This window comes from Cetorhinus maximus, chromosome 17 (assembly GCF_964194155.1).
Source record: "Cetorhinus maximus chromosome 17, sCetMax3.hap1.1, whole genome shotgun sequence".
In the NCBI taxonomy this organism is placed as follows: Eukaryota; Metazoa; Chordata; class Chondrichthyes; order Lamniformes; family Cetorhinidae; genus Cetorhinus; species Cetorhinus maximus.
Window position 1 is genome coordinate 100155720 of NC_135895.1, and position 17460 is coordinate 100173179.

The 17460-nt window shown below is 41.8% G+C and overlaps 1 protein-coding gene across 1 annotated transcript in view; it reads right to left on the reverse strand.

The window, feature by feature from the left end:
- The window catches only part of ptprc (protein tyrosine phosphatase receptor type C), an 85427-nt gene that overhangs the window by 65553 nt on the left and 2414 nt on the right, over positions 1–17460 (reverse strand). Inside the window, exons 2-7 of the mRNA XM_078561801.1 lie at positions 17098–17160; positions 12700–12780; positions 11737–11811; positions 9197–9223; positions 5236–5484; positions 4184–4303 (exon numbers count right to left, since the gene is read on the reverse strand). Coding sequence (XP_078417927.1) covers positions 4184–4303; positions 5236–5484; positions 9197–9223; positions 11737–11811; positions 12700–12780; positions 17098–17160 — 615 coding nt within the window. The remainder of the gene's footprint in view (positions 1–4183; positions 4304–5235; positions 5485–9196; positions 9224–11736; positions 11812–12699; positions 12781–17097; positions 17161–17460) is intronic.

A 17460-nucleotide genomic window follows, 5' to 3' on the forward strand; every position in this document is an offset into this window, starting at 1 on the left:
CTGGCATGTTGTTCATACATTGAGTCTAAGCACAGAGACAGGCCATTTGACCCAACTGGGTCAGCATTTATGCTTCATTCAGCCTCCCTCCTCTTCAGCTATTTCTATCAGCTTATCCTCATATTCTTACATTTCTTTCACTCATGTGCTTATCTAGCTTCCTTGTAAATACATCTACATTATTTATCTTTTTGTGGTAGTACATTCGACATTCACAGCACTCATTGGATAAAGACATTTCTTCTGATTTCCTGACTGGATTTATTAGTGACTATCTTATGTTTATAACGTCCAGTTTTGGACTCCCCACAAGTGGAAATATCTTCTGTGTCTAGTCTATCAAACACCTGTGTTATCTTAAAGACCCCTATGAGATGACACTCATAGCCTTCTCTTTTCCAGAGAAAAGACACCTAGCACGTTCAATCTTCATAATATTTGTGAATCTTTTTGGCACTTTTTCCAATACCTTCATATTCTTTTTATGATATGGAGACTAGCACTGTATACAGTACACCAAGTATGGTCGAGGATTCAATACAGGTTTAACATAACTTCTCAGCTTTTCAATTTTATCCTTCTAGAAATGAACCCCAGTGCTTTGTTTACTTTTTCTAATGGCCTTACTAAATTGTAGTTTATTAGTGCTATTATTATGGTAAGAAAAGGGTAAATGGACTGGCTACGAGCTCAGGCCAATGCATCTTATGTGGAAACAGGATCAGTGTAATACAATGATACATGCTGAATTGAAGGGAACAATTTACAGTGAATGGAATAATTTGAATTAAAACATAACAGCTGATCACAGCAAAATTATCGGAATCAGACAGGTAATGGTATGGGAGGGAGTCTTTATATGGCTAAGCCAATGGAAGACAACTTGGGAATACGTTAACTAACAGCTGATCACGCACCCAACTAACCAATCTGTATCCAGAAGAGAACTGTGCGTGGGCTTTTCGAAAAACTTTATTCTGTATGTAAACCCCTGTAAAAGGCCTACACAAGAGCACTCAAGAAGGAAGACAGAAGATACATCTCAATGGGCAGAGAATCATTGAAGCAAGCAGGAAGATCTCAGTCAAAGATCACTCCTAAGTGACCTACAATCATTCTAGATTGACCATCTGAGGGGTAACCATATCATTTAATTGAAACTATTCTGTTTAAAATTCTCAATTAAGGTGTTGAACTTCTTGTGGGATTGTGTCAGCCATAATTCTCAGTCTCTGAATTTAGGAAAAAGGTAAAATCGCCTACAATTGTCATTTGTGAATATGTACTCCTAGATCCCTTTGATGACCTATTCCATATCCAAGCAGTATGCAGCCTCCTTATTCTTCCTACCAAAATACACCACCTCACATATATATTGCATTTCATTGGCCAATTCTATGCTCTGCTGCAGTTTATTAATGCGCTCCTGTATTTTGTCACTTTCTTTTGTGCTAACTGTGCCTTCCAATTTTGTGTCAAATACAAATTGTGTTTCAAATTTGAGTCCAAATCATCGTTGTCAATTGTGAATAACAGTAGCCCCATGCTGATCCCCGTAGCTCAACACTTCACACCTTTGCCAGTTTGAGTAGCCAACCTTTACTCTGTTTTCTGTTTTGTAGCCAACTTGCTATCTGTTACTTGTCCTGAGTCTACATGCTCTGACCTTAGCCATGAGGCTATGATACAATAGCTTATCAAAGGCCTTTTTTTCATTCATTCATGGGATATGGGCATCGCTGGCTAGGTCAGCATTTATTGTCCATCCCTAATTGCCCTTGAGAAGGTGGTAAGCTGCCTTCTTGAACCGCTGCAGTCCATGTGGTGTAGGTAACACCCATAGTGCCATTAGGGAGGGAGGTCCAGGATTTTGACTCAGCGACAGTGAAGGAATAAGCGATATTTTTCCAAGTCAGAGGCTTAGAGGGGAACTTCCAGGTGGTGGTGCTCCCATGTGTCCTTGTCCTTCTAGATGGTAGTGGTCCTGGGCTTGGAAGGTGCTGTATAAGGAGGCTTGGTGAACTCCTGCAGTGTGTCTTATAGATGATACACACTGCTACCACTGTGCATTGGTGGTGGAGAGAGTGAATGTTTTTGGATGGGGTGCCAATCAAGTGGGCTGCTTTGTCCTGGATGGTGTCAAGCTTATTGAGTGTTGTTCAGGCTGCAATCATCCAGGCAAGTGGAAAGTATTCCATCACACTCCTGACTTGTGCCTTGTAGATGGACAGGCTTTGGGGAGTCAGGAGGATTGCTGCTCTTGTAGCCACAGTATTTATATGGCTAGTCCAGTTCAGTTTCTGGTCAATGGTAACCCCCAGGATGTTGATAGTGGGGGAGTCAGTGATGGTAATACCATTTTCTCTCTTGTTGGAGACGGTCATTGCCTGACACTTGTGTAGCGTGAATGTTACTTGCCAATTTTCAGCCCAAGCCTGGATATTGTCCAGGTCTTGCTGCATTTGGACATGGACTTGCTGAGTGAGCTCCTCCCAGGAGAGAAAGTTAGGAGCTAGTGGTAGAGCACTTGCTAGGAAACATTTGCAGAGGACATTGCCAGTCAATGGATGATTGTTATAGGTTGCGGGTTGTGTGAGAATCCAGAAGTGACTAACATAATTGTCACCGGGGCTGGGGTTTGCCTTAAGAAATCTAGATCAGTATTAGAATCCAGTATTAGGGTTAAAGTAGTTGCTTTAAGAAAAATAAATAGTCTTTGTCAGGAAGCTGCTTTCAGCTTCAAAGGGAGAGAGAACACTCAGCAACAGATGTGAAGTGTGTAGATATAAATAGAGAGAAAGTATCAGTAAGTGGCTGTGAAACATGCAGCTACAGCAGTTAAGGCAGGCTGGGAAATTAGAGGTGAAGTCTTAAAGCTACAAAAGGGGTTTTGCATGTATATTAGAGTTAAGTTAATTAAGTTACAATCTCAAACAATGTCATGAGTCAAGAGACTAAGGTCAAGCAACCAAGAAGACAAGACCATAGAAGTCCCAGGAATTACGGGGAATACAGTGTATCATGCTATGCCTTGGCTAGTGGAGTGTTCAGTATTAATCTTTGTTGTCCAATAAACCTTGATAGTTTGCATTCTAAATTTGTGATTGTCTTTTTTGCCAAAAAAAAGATTCCCTGATGAGAATTTGCTTACTCTTGGGGTTTGGTACAGAGTCCAAATACCAACAGCGTGGGTGTTCCTCCCTCCATAAGGAAAGCATAAAGAGGGAATGATGTACACTCTTTGAAGTAGCTCTGTGAAGGAGGTTTAGGGGGAGATTGGAGGGTGACAGGGCCTGCGCTGGAACCAAGGAACGTAACTGCAGGCCCAAGGGGCTGCAGCCACAGAAAAACTCAAGGTTCAAAGATCAGTCTGAGGGGGTGGGGTTAGGGGGGAGAGGAAGAAAACTTGAAACTGTATATCTTCAGGGTGCTCCCAGACCCTCCACAGACTTTCTGGTGAAAGCCAGGTTTCTGAGGGCACCTCACTATTTTATTTCCCCACAAGTGAAGTCACTGGCAGTGGGGTTATGCCCAAGATTGCTTGCTCCCATCTTGCTTATATCCTCATCCTACACCTCCAATATGCACAGGCCTAGTTAGACTGCATTCAGGCAGGCGCAGGAATCCCAGGATCGTGTCATTGAGAGTGGTCTCTAGCCCCATTTGTTCTTCACTGCAACTGAGAATTGAGCATTTTTCAAGGAGACCAAGTAGAAGATTTTTTTTTGCACTATCAGAGCAGCCATCTTTCAGTTGAGATATCAAACCAAGTCTGTCCTCTCAGTTGGAGCTAATAGATCCCACAGAAGAGCAGGGTGAGATTTCCTGGTGTCTGGCCAAAATTTATCCTTCAACAAACACATAAAAAAACAAATTGTCCAGTCATTTATTTCACTTCTGTTTGTGGGGTCTTTCTATGTGCATATTGGCTGTCCTGTTTCCTATCTTACACCAGTGACTACACTTCAAAACTACTTCATTAGCTAGAAACCACCAAGGGCAGCAGCATAAAAGGTGCTAAATAAATACAAATTCTTTGTCTTCTCTAGCTGCACCATTTGCAACAGATCTGTTTGAATGAAAATTGATTCTGTCAATGTCGCACAAGATGTCTTAAAAAATTGTTTTCCTGGAGACTATGAATAATGGAAAAATACTGTGGTAACATTCTTATTATAAGTACCTGTGGAGTTATTGCAGATCCAATTATATGTCAAAGTGCAATTCTTCCAATTTTCCGGTTCTCTCAGCTTAAAAATAATTTTACCTTCAGTCTGATTCGAAATTATTTCGGTCTCAGGATCTTGTAAAGAAATGAGTTAAAAGAAACAGTCACCTTTCAATGAAATACTTTCACTGATCCATGCTACATCTGTACTTGCATACATTAAAACACCTGGGGCAGAATCTTTAGGTCAGTGTGCGGGCACGTGCCCGACCTGATCGGACATGAAATCGCGCGTCCCAATGTCCTCCCACGCTCACGCAATATTTCGGTCAGCGGGCTCACGTGAGTGTTGGAAGCACACCCGCTGACAATTAAAAAGACAATTCAAGTTGTTAAGGTTCCAACTGTCCCCAATTTTTCGTGGTCCGCCCAGACTTACAGTTGGCGGACGGGCGAATCTGCCAGGCGGACTTTGCATTTTTGTTGAAACCTCATCCAAGGGTGGGATGAGGTTTCTGTTATTAAATTAAAAAAAATAAAATAAAAATGTATGGCCAAAATTTTCATCGTGTATATGTTCAGGTGACTGATTCTGATTCGTGAACATTTTTTTCTGGATTTTAAAATATTTAATTTTTTTGATGTCTTCAGCTCCCTGAGGCAGCTCTCTGCCTTCAGAGAGCCTTCATTCAGCGCTCGGCCATGATCATGTCAACGCCCGGCCTCCTCCTGCCCCCACCCCAGCAGTGCTGAGCATTTCAGCAGTTTACTTCACGCTGGCTGGCCAATCGCGGGTGGCGGGTCTGTTCGCCGGCCGCTCCCGGGCCTGCCGATTGTGCCTGCATGCCAACCTACAAATCCTGCCCTTAAAAATCACAAGTTTTGAAGACTGTAAACTTTAATGAGAACTAAACATCATCTTTTAAAACGGTTTTGAAATTTTTCCTATAGACTTCTAATATTTTGCAATCCAGCATTTAGCAATAGAACTGTTCAAAGATTAACTTGCACATCGTGAACTACATTAACAAAAGCAATATTTGAAAGACTCATTGAACAGTACTTACCAGGAGGTGGGTGTGTTGTGAAGTTTGCCAGTGAAATATTGCGATTACAGTTCCCATTGAGAGACCCGATGAGGTTATAACTTCCACAGGGATTTAGATTGTCTATTTGGATTATGGCAGAGCTCTTATTTGCAAACAATCTATATTGATTATTCCGAATCGTGATGTTATGATTTTCTTCGATGTTGTAAATAATGATAAGTCTGACATTGTAACTTGTGACATTAAATTCTTGAACACTAACATTCCCTAAAAGAAGAAATAGAAAAAGAAAAAAACATAGTTTTCGTCACTTATATGTCAACGAAATAGCATTTTTAAGGTCAATTATTTTTCTTTTTGCAAGGGATAAAGAAAGCACTATCATTTTATCAATGAACCAACTGTTAGTGCAAGAGTGAGACTCTCAGAAGTGAATCAGCCACTGTCCCTTCAATAATGAAATACATCTGCAAATTTCATTTGGTTCAAACTTGTTTCTGACTTTGCCAATCTGGTTTCTAACCTCCTCCGATGTTGGTGAAAAGTCTGCACAGGACACCAATGGGGACAGGACAAAATGGAAGACGGGGCACAAATTCTAGTGGTTGTACCCACACATGTTGGTCACCACTGGCATCCAGCAATCGGAGACATCCATTACCAAAGGTGTTTTGCTTCCATCAGTGATGTTGTTGCCATTCACCACCAAATAATTTTCTCTCTCACTGCACCTTTTTTCATGCAAACATACAGGGCTGGATTCCCTAGTCGGGAGTTACCAGAGATGAGCTGGAGAAGGGGCTTGACCCCTACCTCGAACTCAGCCCATTTTCTCTGTTATGGCCTAACAAGGAAAACAGGGCGTATTTTGGCATCGGCTTGGTCCTGCAGAGGGAGCCCACAATTGATGTGTAGCAAGGTCTGGTGGCATTGCAGCGCCTTAGGAGGAGGAGGATCAGCCAGAGCTTTTTTAAGATGGTAGAAAAAAACTGGGAATGGGCCTTTGCTTCTCTTGCAGGTGATAGGAGCAGAAGGGAACAAAAGGTGGTGACCAGGCCCTGTGCCTCTCGCGATTTTGTCATTGCTCCAACAAATAGCACCATTTGCATATTGATCTTAGCTGTGATGAGCGGGACCAAGGCAAGTCAGCAGGGAAATCAACCAGTTTCTATTGGAAACCTCCCCCCAATTCCACCCACTCACTCAAGGTGTCATTAAGAGTTGGCTGAGCAATCAAGGACCAAGCTACTAGATTCTCTGCTGGCTGGGGAGGGGGGTAGAAGCAGGATCTCAAGGATCTGGCTGTAGTTCTTTTGTCCCCATTTTAAATTCCAAGTGCAAATACACATTCCCTTGAAGAGATTTAGCACACAAAATTTAACAGTGCAACAACGTAATGATTAAAGCCCAAAAATTCCTTAAGAGGCTTGAGGTCTCCCACTGTAATTCTTGCCATGTAACAGAAGGACCCTCCTTCTGTCCCTTACAAGGCAACTGGGGACAGAACCAAGGATGAGAACTCCATAAGCCCAGAATTTCCACTCCAGTAACTGTAAGGGGACCTGGAATTTCTGTGGCAGCTGGCAGACTGAGTGAATAGTCAAGTTTCTAATGAAAAAGGGCAGAGAGAAGGTAGAGAGTGAGCCTAAAGTGGCACTTACATCCACCCTTCCCATGTCAATGAGACATCCTCCCACTGCCGCCACACCCCCTCCCAACAAGCAGATCTGGTGGGGTGAGCGTTGGATTACATCAGTGGGCACTATGCCAGATCCTTTAAGATGAAAACGAGGAGGTTGATAGTTGTTGGGTTCTCCCTTAACTAGTTGTGTTTTCCCTTTCAGAAACAAGGAGACCCCATCATACCTGAAGTGATATTGGCAAGTTTGTAAGTTATGTTTTAAAGGGTTTAGTTGTTTGTTTCAATAAGAAAAATAATATCTATCTAAAGTAAGATGTAGGGTATCAGTTGTAATCAGAGGTGAAAGGCTAACCTTTCTTTAAATAATTTATAAAAAAAACTGCAAGCAAATAGAAATACAATTTATAATTTCCATTTGAACAAATTAACATACGAACATACGAATTAGGAGCAGGAGTAGGCCACTCAGCCCCTCGAGGCTGCCCCAAAATTCAATTAAATAATGGCTGATCTAATTTTAACATTTATCTCACTTCCTGCTTATCCCCAATAACCTTTCACCCCCTTGCTTATCAAGAATCTATCTACTTCTGCCTTAAAGATATTCAAAGACTCGGCCTCAACCATCTTTTGAGGAAGAGAATTCCAAAGTCTCTCAGCCCTCTGAGAGAAACATTCTTTTCCTCATCTCTGTCTTAAATGGGTGACGCCTTATTTTTAAACATCGGCCCAGATTTTCCCACAAGAGGAAACATCCTTCCCACATCCACTCTGTCAAATCCCCTCAGGATCTTACATGCTTCAATCAAGTCGCCTCTTACTCTTCTAAACTCCAGCAGATACAAGCCTAGTCTGTCCAGCCTTTCTTCATAAGACAACTCACCCATTCCAGGTATTAATCTAGTAAACCGCTGGACTGCTTCCAATTGCTTTACATCTTTCCTGAAATAAGGAGACCAATACTGTATACAGTACCCCAGATGTGGTCTCACTATTGCCCTGTATAACTGAAGCATAACCTCCCTACTTTTGTATTTAATTCCCCTTGCAATAAATGATAATGTGCTATTAGCTTTGCTAATTACTTATTGTACCTGCATACTAACCTTTAGTGATTCATGCATTAGGACACCCAGATTCCTCTGTATTTCAGAGCTCTGCAATCTCCCACCATTTAGATAATATGTTCCTCTTTATTTGTCCTGCCAAATTAGACAAGCTCACATTTCTCCACGTTATACTCCATTTGCCAGGTTTTTACCCACGCACCTAACCTAACTATATCCTTTTGTGGCCTCTTAATTTTTTAAAATTCATTTATGAGATGTGGACATCACTGGCTAGGCCAGTATTTATTGCCCATCTCTAATTGCCCTTGAGAAGGTGGTGGTGAGCTGCCTTCTTGAACTGCTGCAGTCCAGTGGTGTAGGTACACCCACAGTATGTTAGGGAGGGAGTTCCAGGATTTTGACCCTGAAGGAATGACGATATTGTTCTCTTCACAACTTACTTTCTTACCTATCTTTGTGTCATCAGCAAATTTAGCAACCATACCACTGGTCCCTTCATCCATATCATTTATTTAAATTGTAAAGAGTTGAGGCCCCAGCACTGATCTCTGCGGCACACCACTCATCACATCCTGCTGACCCAGAAAATGACCCATTTATGCCTACTCTGTTTCCTGTTAGCTAGCCAATCTTCTGTCCGTGCCAATATGTTAGTCCTAAACCATGAGCTTTTATTTTCCACAATAACCCTTGTTGAAACACTTTATCAAAAGCCTTCTAAAAATGTAAGAACACTACATCCACCAGATCCCCTTTATCCACAGCACATGTTACTTCTTCAAAGAACTCCAATAAATTGGTTAAACATGATTTCCCTTTCACAAAACCATGTTGACTCTGCCTGATTACCTTGAATTTTTCTAAGTGTCCTGTTATAACACCTTGAATAATAGCATTTTCCCTATGACAAAGGTTAAGCTAACTGGTTTATAGTTTCCTGCTGTCTGCATCCCTCCCTTTTTGAATAAAGGAGTTACCTGGCTATTTTCCAATCTAATGGAACCTTCCCCAAATTTAGTGAACTTTGGAAAATTAAAACCAACGCATAAACTATCTCACTAGCCACTTCTTTTAAGACCCTAGGATGAAATCCTTCAGGACATGGGGGCTTGTCAACCTGCAGTTTCAATAATTTGCTAAGTATTACTTCCCAGGTGATTGTAATTTTCTTGAGTTCCTCCCTCCCTTCCAATTCCTGATTTACAGCTATTGTTGGGACGTTACTTATAACATTTACACTATATAAAAGCAATACAAGTTTTCTTACCACAATCCTTATCTCCAGATGGGGTAGCTAGGATTAAAAGCACATTACAGCATGTTACAAAGCTGTATTCCTAATTTCTATAATTAAATGCATTTTCTGCTTAGGCAGTTTATATACAAATGTAGTGCATTCCTTATGCATGTACAGATTGTACTAAACAGTGACTGCACTTTTATGAAACCATAATAAGGATGATGGGTGCAGAACAAACTCAGGAATATGAATACTTCATCTAACAATTTGAGAATTTCTTTCTTAAATTAACAAACCCAAGAAAAACATCAATGGCCATATGGGCAGGAGATCATATATATAAAATCATCAAAGTTGAAACATGTGGAAGTGAATAAGGGAAAGAAAAATCAAGACATTGTGCTTAAGTGGTGTCAAGATCAGACTTTAACATTCTATAGATTGCAACAGAAGGAGACACTGAATAAGACAAGGAAAGCCATTTTTAAGGATCGGGTGAAAAGATAAGCCATGATGCATTCACATTACAAGTATAGTGTTTCTGTAAAGCATATTCATCTTTGCACCGATGCCAAATTTTTGCAGTTTAATCAGCTGTCAAAGTTCCTTACACCCAAGTGTAAGGTTGGACAAAGTGTTACCAATTCTGGTTGGATGTATTTCTGGAAATTTCATCGTATGACCAACCCCGCTCCAAATGTCCTCACCACCAAGTCAATATTTCTTTCCTCCATCTCTGATATTTTCAGAAACAAAACTGTTGAGAAAAAATATTAAGAAAAACACTATTTATTTTAAAGCCCCTTAGGCTTTTTATTCTGGGTTACTCCTGGCAATGTGCGGGAGATTGATCTTTAATTCCTGAAGGCTTCAGGGCAATCCTGCAGTGATGATGACCCTCAGCTGGACTCTGACTCTGGATTCAGGCTGTACTTCCACTTTGATTGGGGGATTTCTGTGAAGTGAAACCACTTTCTGCCAATGCTATAGTTACAATGTGAATGCACCCATAAAGCAACAGACATTGCAACGAGTCCTGCTTTTAACATGAAGAGGAAGTGGAGGAAAGGTGTATTTGGACATCAACAGAGATCATGAAAACTAACCACAGTAATAGTAATATAAAATAACTTTAAATGGTATAGGCAGACACCAATTGAACACTTGAGAGAAGAGAATCAGTAGCATTTTTCCCACAGCCTGTCCAGTAGTATGAAAAAGCTGTCAGAGAAGCCCTTATCAAACACTTGAGCATTATGCAAGATTTTGCTGTACGTTTGCTTCATAGGAAATTTGCAGTTGCTGAAGGGACAGGAAATGTTAGTCAGTAGTTAAGTGAGTAACAATTCACATTAACAAAACCCTGTACATAAACTACTCAGATTAGTATCTATATGGAGGAAACTAAAATATAAACTCTTCAAAAACACAAAAACTTGACAGCACATACTAAACCAAATAAGGTGGAAAAGAAATAAAAAAATTCACATTTTGCTTAGAAAAACTATAATACATAGGATTTGAACTTAGATACACAAAGTCCAACAACATCATATTCCTTCTGTTTGGGGAATGAAGGAGTTTTGTTGTTTGCCTGTAAGGAATAAACCTGTTTTCCAATGGTGACTGTTATGAACTACAAGAATGGACAGGAACATGGAATATGTCCTCTTTTATACTGAAGTCTAAGAATAATAGACATGTCTCATTTTATACTATTTTGTTCAGTTTGGGACCAAACATTTTTTGCTGCAGTCATGAATACATCAGTGCTGTTTAATCTTGCAGTTTGAAACTGGACCTTGTGGTGCTCGCAAGGAAAGAGTTGAAATATGTCTCTTTCCCACTATTTTAACAACAGTGTTGACCTGTTTACCTTTAATGGATAATTATTTCATTACGAAAATAGGCACACAAGCTTCATACACAGCACAATTTCAACCCCCAGGAGTTTTCAACCTGTGGTAGACTGAGATCCTACTGTGTCTGTCTGAGCCAGTGCAGCAAGGTTGAGGATATTGTCAGTTGATAGTGTCCACCATGCATCAAAGCAAAAGGTACACACCACCAGATACTTGCACCTCATTTCTTGCCCTTCCTTCTGTCTAAAACTTCCAAAGGATCGGGATTATACAAGACAATCAAATGTACTTTTGGTACATCTTTAAGGTCATGAAAAAAGAACAAAATAATCAGTTTACTTCGTCATCACACTTGCTAATAAGGGATTATTCTTGATTGTAAATAGAGGCATCGTTCACTTCATCCTCTTAACTCTGTCATCCTCTGGTTAAAAGAAACAACTACAGATTACCATGTGGGGTATGAGGTACAGGATACAGGAAGAATGGAGAACTTGTGATTTATTTTTAAGTGTGTGTTTCCTCCCCCGCGTCCATCCTATAACTTCTTCCAAAGAAGTTATCTTAATTTTGGTCTTTCCCACCAATGCTGCAGCATTCAAAATGTTGGTGCTGTTTGCAGCTGTTAGCTCAGTCAGCAATGAATACATCCTTTGAGTTACTGAACTGCTGGACAGAGGTGCAAAATGGCCTTTGCAAACATACTTGAGTTTGTGGTGATGGGAATGGGTGCAGTAGTCACTGTTGTTGAAGGGGAGCCTGTATTTGTGTCAGCTGTGCCTGTGGAAAAGATCAAAGCAAATTAGTGAAAATCCAATATCTGAAAGAGCAGTCATTAACAACAGGTATTTCACGTCTGCTACCATTTAGGGCAGGTAGTATGATTGGTAAACATGCAGTCAAGTGGGACATGTAAATTTGTGTCTCACAGGACACTTAACTTCACCAACAGACTATTACTCAGCTTGCTATCAGGTCAAGGTCTGTTTTGCCCTTGTGTGCTAAAATGAGATTGAAACTTTGTTGAAATGCATAACTGTGTTAAGATTCAGTAAATTAAAAACTGATTGGTAAGTTGTTTACACTGATTCCATATCTGCACTATTTGTGGATTTACAACTCTTTTTTGTTTGTGATATGCTGGAGGTCACAGAATACAAAAACAATGTAATACGAAAATAATATAAATAAAAGTACAAATGAAATTGTTAATAGCATGGCCAGCAGTAAGAATGGAAGCATAAAATTATGAAGTGATATTGATAGATTAAGTGAATGAGCCAAATCGTGGCAACTGAATTTCAATGCCGGCAAATGTGGGGTTATCCACGTTGAACCTAAAATGAATAGACAGGGTACTTTCTAAATGGCAACAAACTAGAAGCAGGAGAGACCCAAAAGACTTGAGGGCTAAGGTACATAGATCACATAAAGAATATGTTATGTTCTGAACATACAGAATGTAACCATAAAGACAAATAGAATACATGCATTTCTGTCTTCAAACTCCTGTGAAGTGCCTTGGGATGTTTTAGAGTTGCTATATTAATGCAATTTGTCGACATTGTTTATTTGGTGAAAGTCAGGTGCCAGTGCCACTGTTAAGAGCAGAAAGATCTGGGGGGATAGGTGCTCATGCCAATGGTCGGGTGAGAAAATAAGACGTGCCTGGGGATGTTGTTGGAGTTTCTGAGCGTGGAGGAGTCACTGTTGTTGAGATGGTGCTGGAGTTGGTGAGTGATGTAGTACCTGTTGAAAGAGCCAAAGAATAATGATTGATCTGAACTAATACACCATTGATACAACAAGATTCATGAAGGTGTAAACCAACTCCAAAGAGTTTCTTGTATGGGTGACATAACACACCTTTCTATGTTAGACAACCTAGAAACATGTGGCACTGAAGTCCCCAAAGCAAGAACTAGAGAGACCATGATTAGCTGAAGGGAGGCCAAATACTTCCTGTGGAGGGGGCGGCAGGCGTAAACATTTCTGTAAATGCTCTTCATGCCCTCCTGGCCCACGAGGAGTGCAATAGAACACATCTACGTACAGGAGCCAATAACTCCAGCCCCCATTTTGCTTCCAGGTTTCTCGAGCCCTTGGAAACCTGCACAGCAGCAGGTAACTATAAAACAGGTTTCTAAATATACTGTGATTGCTGATTTAAACATGTTAACGAAGCCTCCTGCCCCTTAAAGGAGTTCCTCAGAAGGCTGAAAGGAGGCACATGAAATTGGCCCTGTTACACAGGGGAATCATTTCCACCCACCATTCTTTTTAAGCTGGACCCAACAGCTATTGCCCAGTGTTGCTTTGAAAATTAAATCTCAATCAGGCACTGATCTACCTGCCATCAGGATTCCTGGGCCTTTGGAGGCGAGATCCTGCCTCTAAGAGCTGCCATCCGACCAGGAGCAGCTTTGGAGGCCCAGAGGAGAGATAAGGGAAGTGGGCTCATAAGGGCCCATTAAGTGGCTCCGGTGAAGGGGAGGTGGTCACGTGGAGGGTAGGATGGGGGTCTTCCCACAGGGGAAGCGCTTGTTTCCAACGGGGCTCTCCGGGGCAGCACAAGCTTGCCTGATCAGGAGGCCGCACCCACCCACTCCCAGAGCCTGCAAGCAGGCGCCAGGGAATGCCAGACTGCCTTTCCATGTGTCATTGGTCCCACCCTGGTAGAATACTAGCAGTGGTAGGATGAAGCCCTTATTTGGCCATTTAAGGGCCTCAATCAGTCTAGGGCTGGGAAGGCTGACCTTGACCTTCTCCCCTCCTGACTTAAGAAGTAGAAGTCGGGAAGGCAACGGGCTCTCCATCCCTCATCCTGTTGCCCGGTTGAACAGCTCTTCCCACCCACCCTGAATCCCAGCCTGTTCCCAGGAGGGGCATTAAATACCAGCCTGGGTTTCTTTTCTTTTCAGTTTTTTTTTTAATTCATTCATAGGTTGTGGGCATCACTGGCCAGGCCAGCATTTATTGCCCATCCCCAATTGCCCTTCAGGAGGTGGTGGTGAGCTGCCTTCTTGAACCACTGCAGTCAGTGTGCTGTAGGTACACTCACAGTGCTGTTAGGGAGGGACTTCCAGGATTTTGACCCAGCGACAGTGAAGGAACGGCGATATATTTCCAAGTCAGAATGATGAGTGGCTTGGAGGGAAACTTCTAGGTGGTGGTGTTCCCATATGTCTGATGCCCTTGTCCTTCTTGATGCTAGTGGTCGTGGGTTTGGAAGATGCTGTCTAAGGAGCCATGGTGAGTTCCTGCAGTGCATCTTGTAGAACTGTGTGTCGGTCGTGTTGGGAGTGAATGTTTGTGGGTGGGGTGCCAATCAAGTGTGATGCTTTGTCCTGGATGGTGTCAAGCTTATTATGCCTTGTAGATGGTGCAAAGGCTTAGGGGAATCAGGAGGTGAGGTACTCGCCACAGGACTCCTAGCCTTTCACCTGCTTTTGTAGTCATAGTATTTATATGGCTAGTCCAGTTCAGTTTCTGGTCAATGGTAACCCCAAGGATGTTAATAGTGGGGGAGTCAGTGATGGTAATGCCATTGAATGTCAAGGGGCGATGGTTAGACTTTCTCTTGTTGGAGATGGTCATTGCCTGGCACAAATATTACTTGCCACTTGTCATCTCAAGCCTGGAAATTGTCCAGGTTTTGCTGCATTTGGACATGGACTGCTTCAGTATCTGAGAAGCCACGAATGATGCTGAACATTGTGTAATCATCAGTGAACGTCCCCGCTCCTGACCTTATGATTGAAAGAAAGTCACTGGTGAAGCAACTGAAGATGGTTGGGCCTAGGACACTACCCTGAGGAAATCCTGCAGTTATGTCCTGGAACTGAGACGATTAACCTCCAACAACCACAACCTTCCTCCTTTGTGCTAGATATGACTCCAACCAGCGGAGAGTTTTCCCCGATTCCCATTGACTCCAGTTTTGATAGGGTTCCTTGATGCCACATTTGGTCAAATACAGCCATGATGTCAAGGGCAGTCACTCCCACTTCACCTCAGGAGTTCAGCTCTTTTGTCCAAGCTTGAACCAAGGCTGCATTGAGGTCAGGAGCTGAGTGGCCCTGGCGGAACCCAAACTGGTTGTCAGTGAGCAGGTTATTGCTAAGCAAGTGCTGCTTGATAGCACTGTTGGTGACCCCTTCCATTACTTTACTGGTGATCCAGAGTATACTGATGGGGTTGTAATAGACTGGGTTGGATTTGTCCTGCTTTTTGCGTACAGGACCTACCTGGGCAATTTTCCACATTGTTAGGTAGATGGCTTGTGGCGCAGCAAGTTCTGGAGCACAAGTCTTCAGTACTACTGCGGGAACCTTGTCAGGGCCCATAGCCTTTGCAGTATCCAGTACCTTCAGCTGTTTCTGGAGTGAACCGAATTGGCTGAAGACTGGCATCTGTGATGCTGGGGACCTCCGGAGGAGGAAAGTTTCGTTTATCCCTTCATAGTGCTTTGCCTTTCAGCATTGGCAAAGACTAATAACAGGTTAAGGCATCCTCTAAGGATCCCCAAAGACATTCAGAAATATTATTCTTCCTTCTATTGTGGCACTTCCCTTTAGTGGGCCCCATCCTTTAAATTTGCCTGACATGCAGCTTTCCAGGTTGTGTTTTTAATTGACCAGATCTACCCCGAAGCTTTACAAATGAGCTGACCGTGATATAAGCAACCCATTTCCCTTTAGGCAGTCGGAAAGCCGTTCTGACAGTGAAAATGACAAAATAGGAAATTCGGGCTGGAATGTCTACGAACTGTTTTGGTATCCGTATTTTCCCTCAGTCAAGACACAAGCTACTTTGTGGCAATCGCAACAAAATCCTTCCTGAAATGGCAAATGCCATGCAGACCAGAAACTGCATTTGGTACCAACTTCACCTGTATGATAAAATACCACGTTGCATGTAGCCCTTCACTTCTGAGCCATCAGAAGAGCTCTGGCATTTTTGGCTTCCTGAAGGTCTGTCATGTCATGACAGCAAGATTGCATAATTATAGCCGTGTCATTTGTTTTCTTAGTGTTAGTCTGGAGTATAGCAGATTGGTACATCTACTAATCCATACTTTCCCTTTTGTACATTTTGAGTATGTTAGAATCCGCCAGTGCCCCACTTTTATGAGGATTATTAAGTAGAAAGCCAAATTACAGTTCCCCGCCATCACAAAAGCATATATCGCTTGCCGCTCCCCATCTGTGTGAGTGAAAGTTGGCTGTTAAGAGCAGGGTTTGTAAGCACAGGAGATGCAGTTGTCTTAATAAATGGCCAGGCTACATCATGAGCTGGAAAACATACGTGGAGGTGGTGCAGTGTTTTTGGACTGAGCTGTTGTGCTGGAGTCTCTGAGTGTTGTTCCATGACCATCTGCAGAAAGGTCAAGTTACAAGGAATGAAAGTCAAAATGCATCAAAAATAAGCACCATCTTTTTTATACTAATATAACCACTTCAACTTCACATCATGAACATTGCATGGAGAACAGCAGCTTGTCAACATGTATCAGATTCATAGCAGATATAGGTAGTGCCACGCAAAATAATTTTCCTCCCCATCCCTTACTGCAGCATATTACAGGTGGTACACTTGGCTAAACGAGGCTGTCTTTCCAATTTATGTATCATTGTGAATTGGTGTAAAGTCCAAATACTCTGGCCTGTTTAAGCACCATGTCAGGAATACCTCAAGAAACATACATGGTGCACTCGTGGGGCAGACATTGAGTATAACAGGCTTGATTTAATTTTGCCACTTCTGTTTCACCATATAAGGGGATGCATGCAGGATATTGAACTGAAGAATGTAGTGGCCATTATCATGGTTACATTGAAAGTTGCCCAGCTCTCAATGTTCCACCGGAACAGGTGGTTATCTAAATAACCAACGGGATGTTACTAAATGCATTTATAGAGTTTTTGATGAAGTTTGTTAAGAAAGGGTAGGGATAGGGTTTGTTCATTTTTAAAAATCGGTGAAAACCAGACAGAATTAATAGGTTGAGGAAATGCGGGCGGTACCCATAATGATACCAATGAAGTGAAGCGGCTATACTTGAACCTGCTGTGAATGAAGAAGTCACTGTTGCTGGAGCTGTGCTGGAGAGTGTGAGTGATGAATGACCTGTTGAAAAACCAAACAAGTGAGTAACATTCTGTGTCACAACTGAATGTAACAACATTACATCGTTGTTCATTTACACAGACTACAAAATGAAGAAGTGTGTTTCATATCAGTAATCTTCTACAACATAATATCATAACTGATCTTTTTGAGATTAGTTTAAGGGAAGTGCATTTAGCTTTGTCCTGGAAAAATGGGCTTATTGTCCCAACACTATATCCCACTTGTTATGAGTATAGAGTATATTTCATTCACTTTGTAAAAAGGTCCAAACTGCATCAAAACAACCAGGATGTTGTA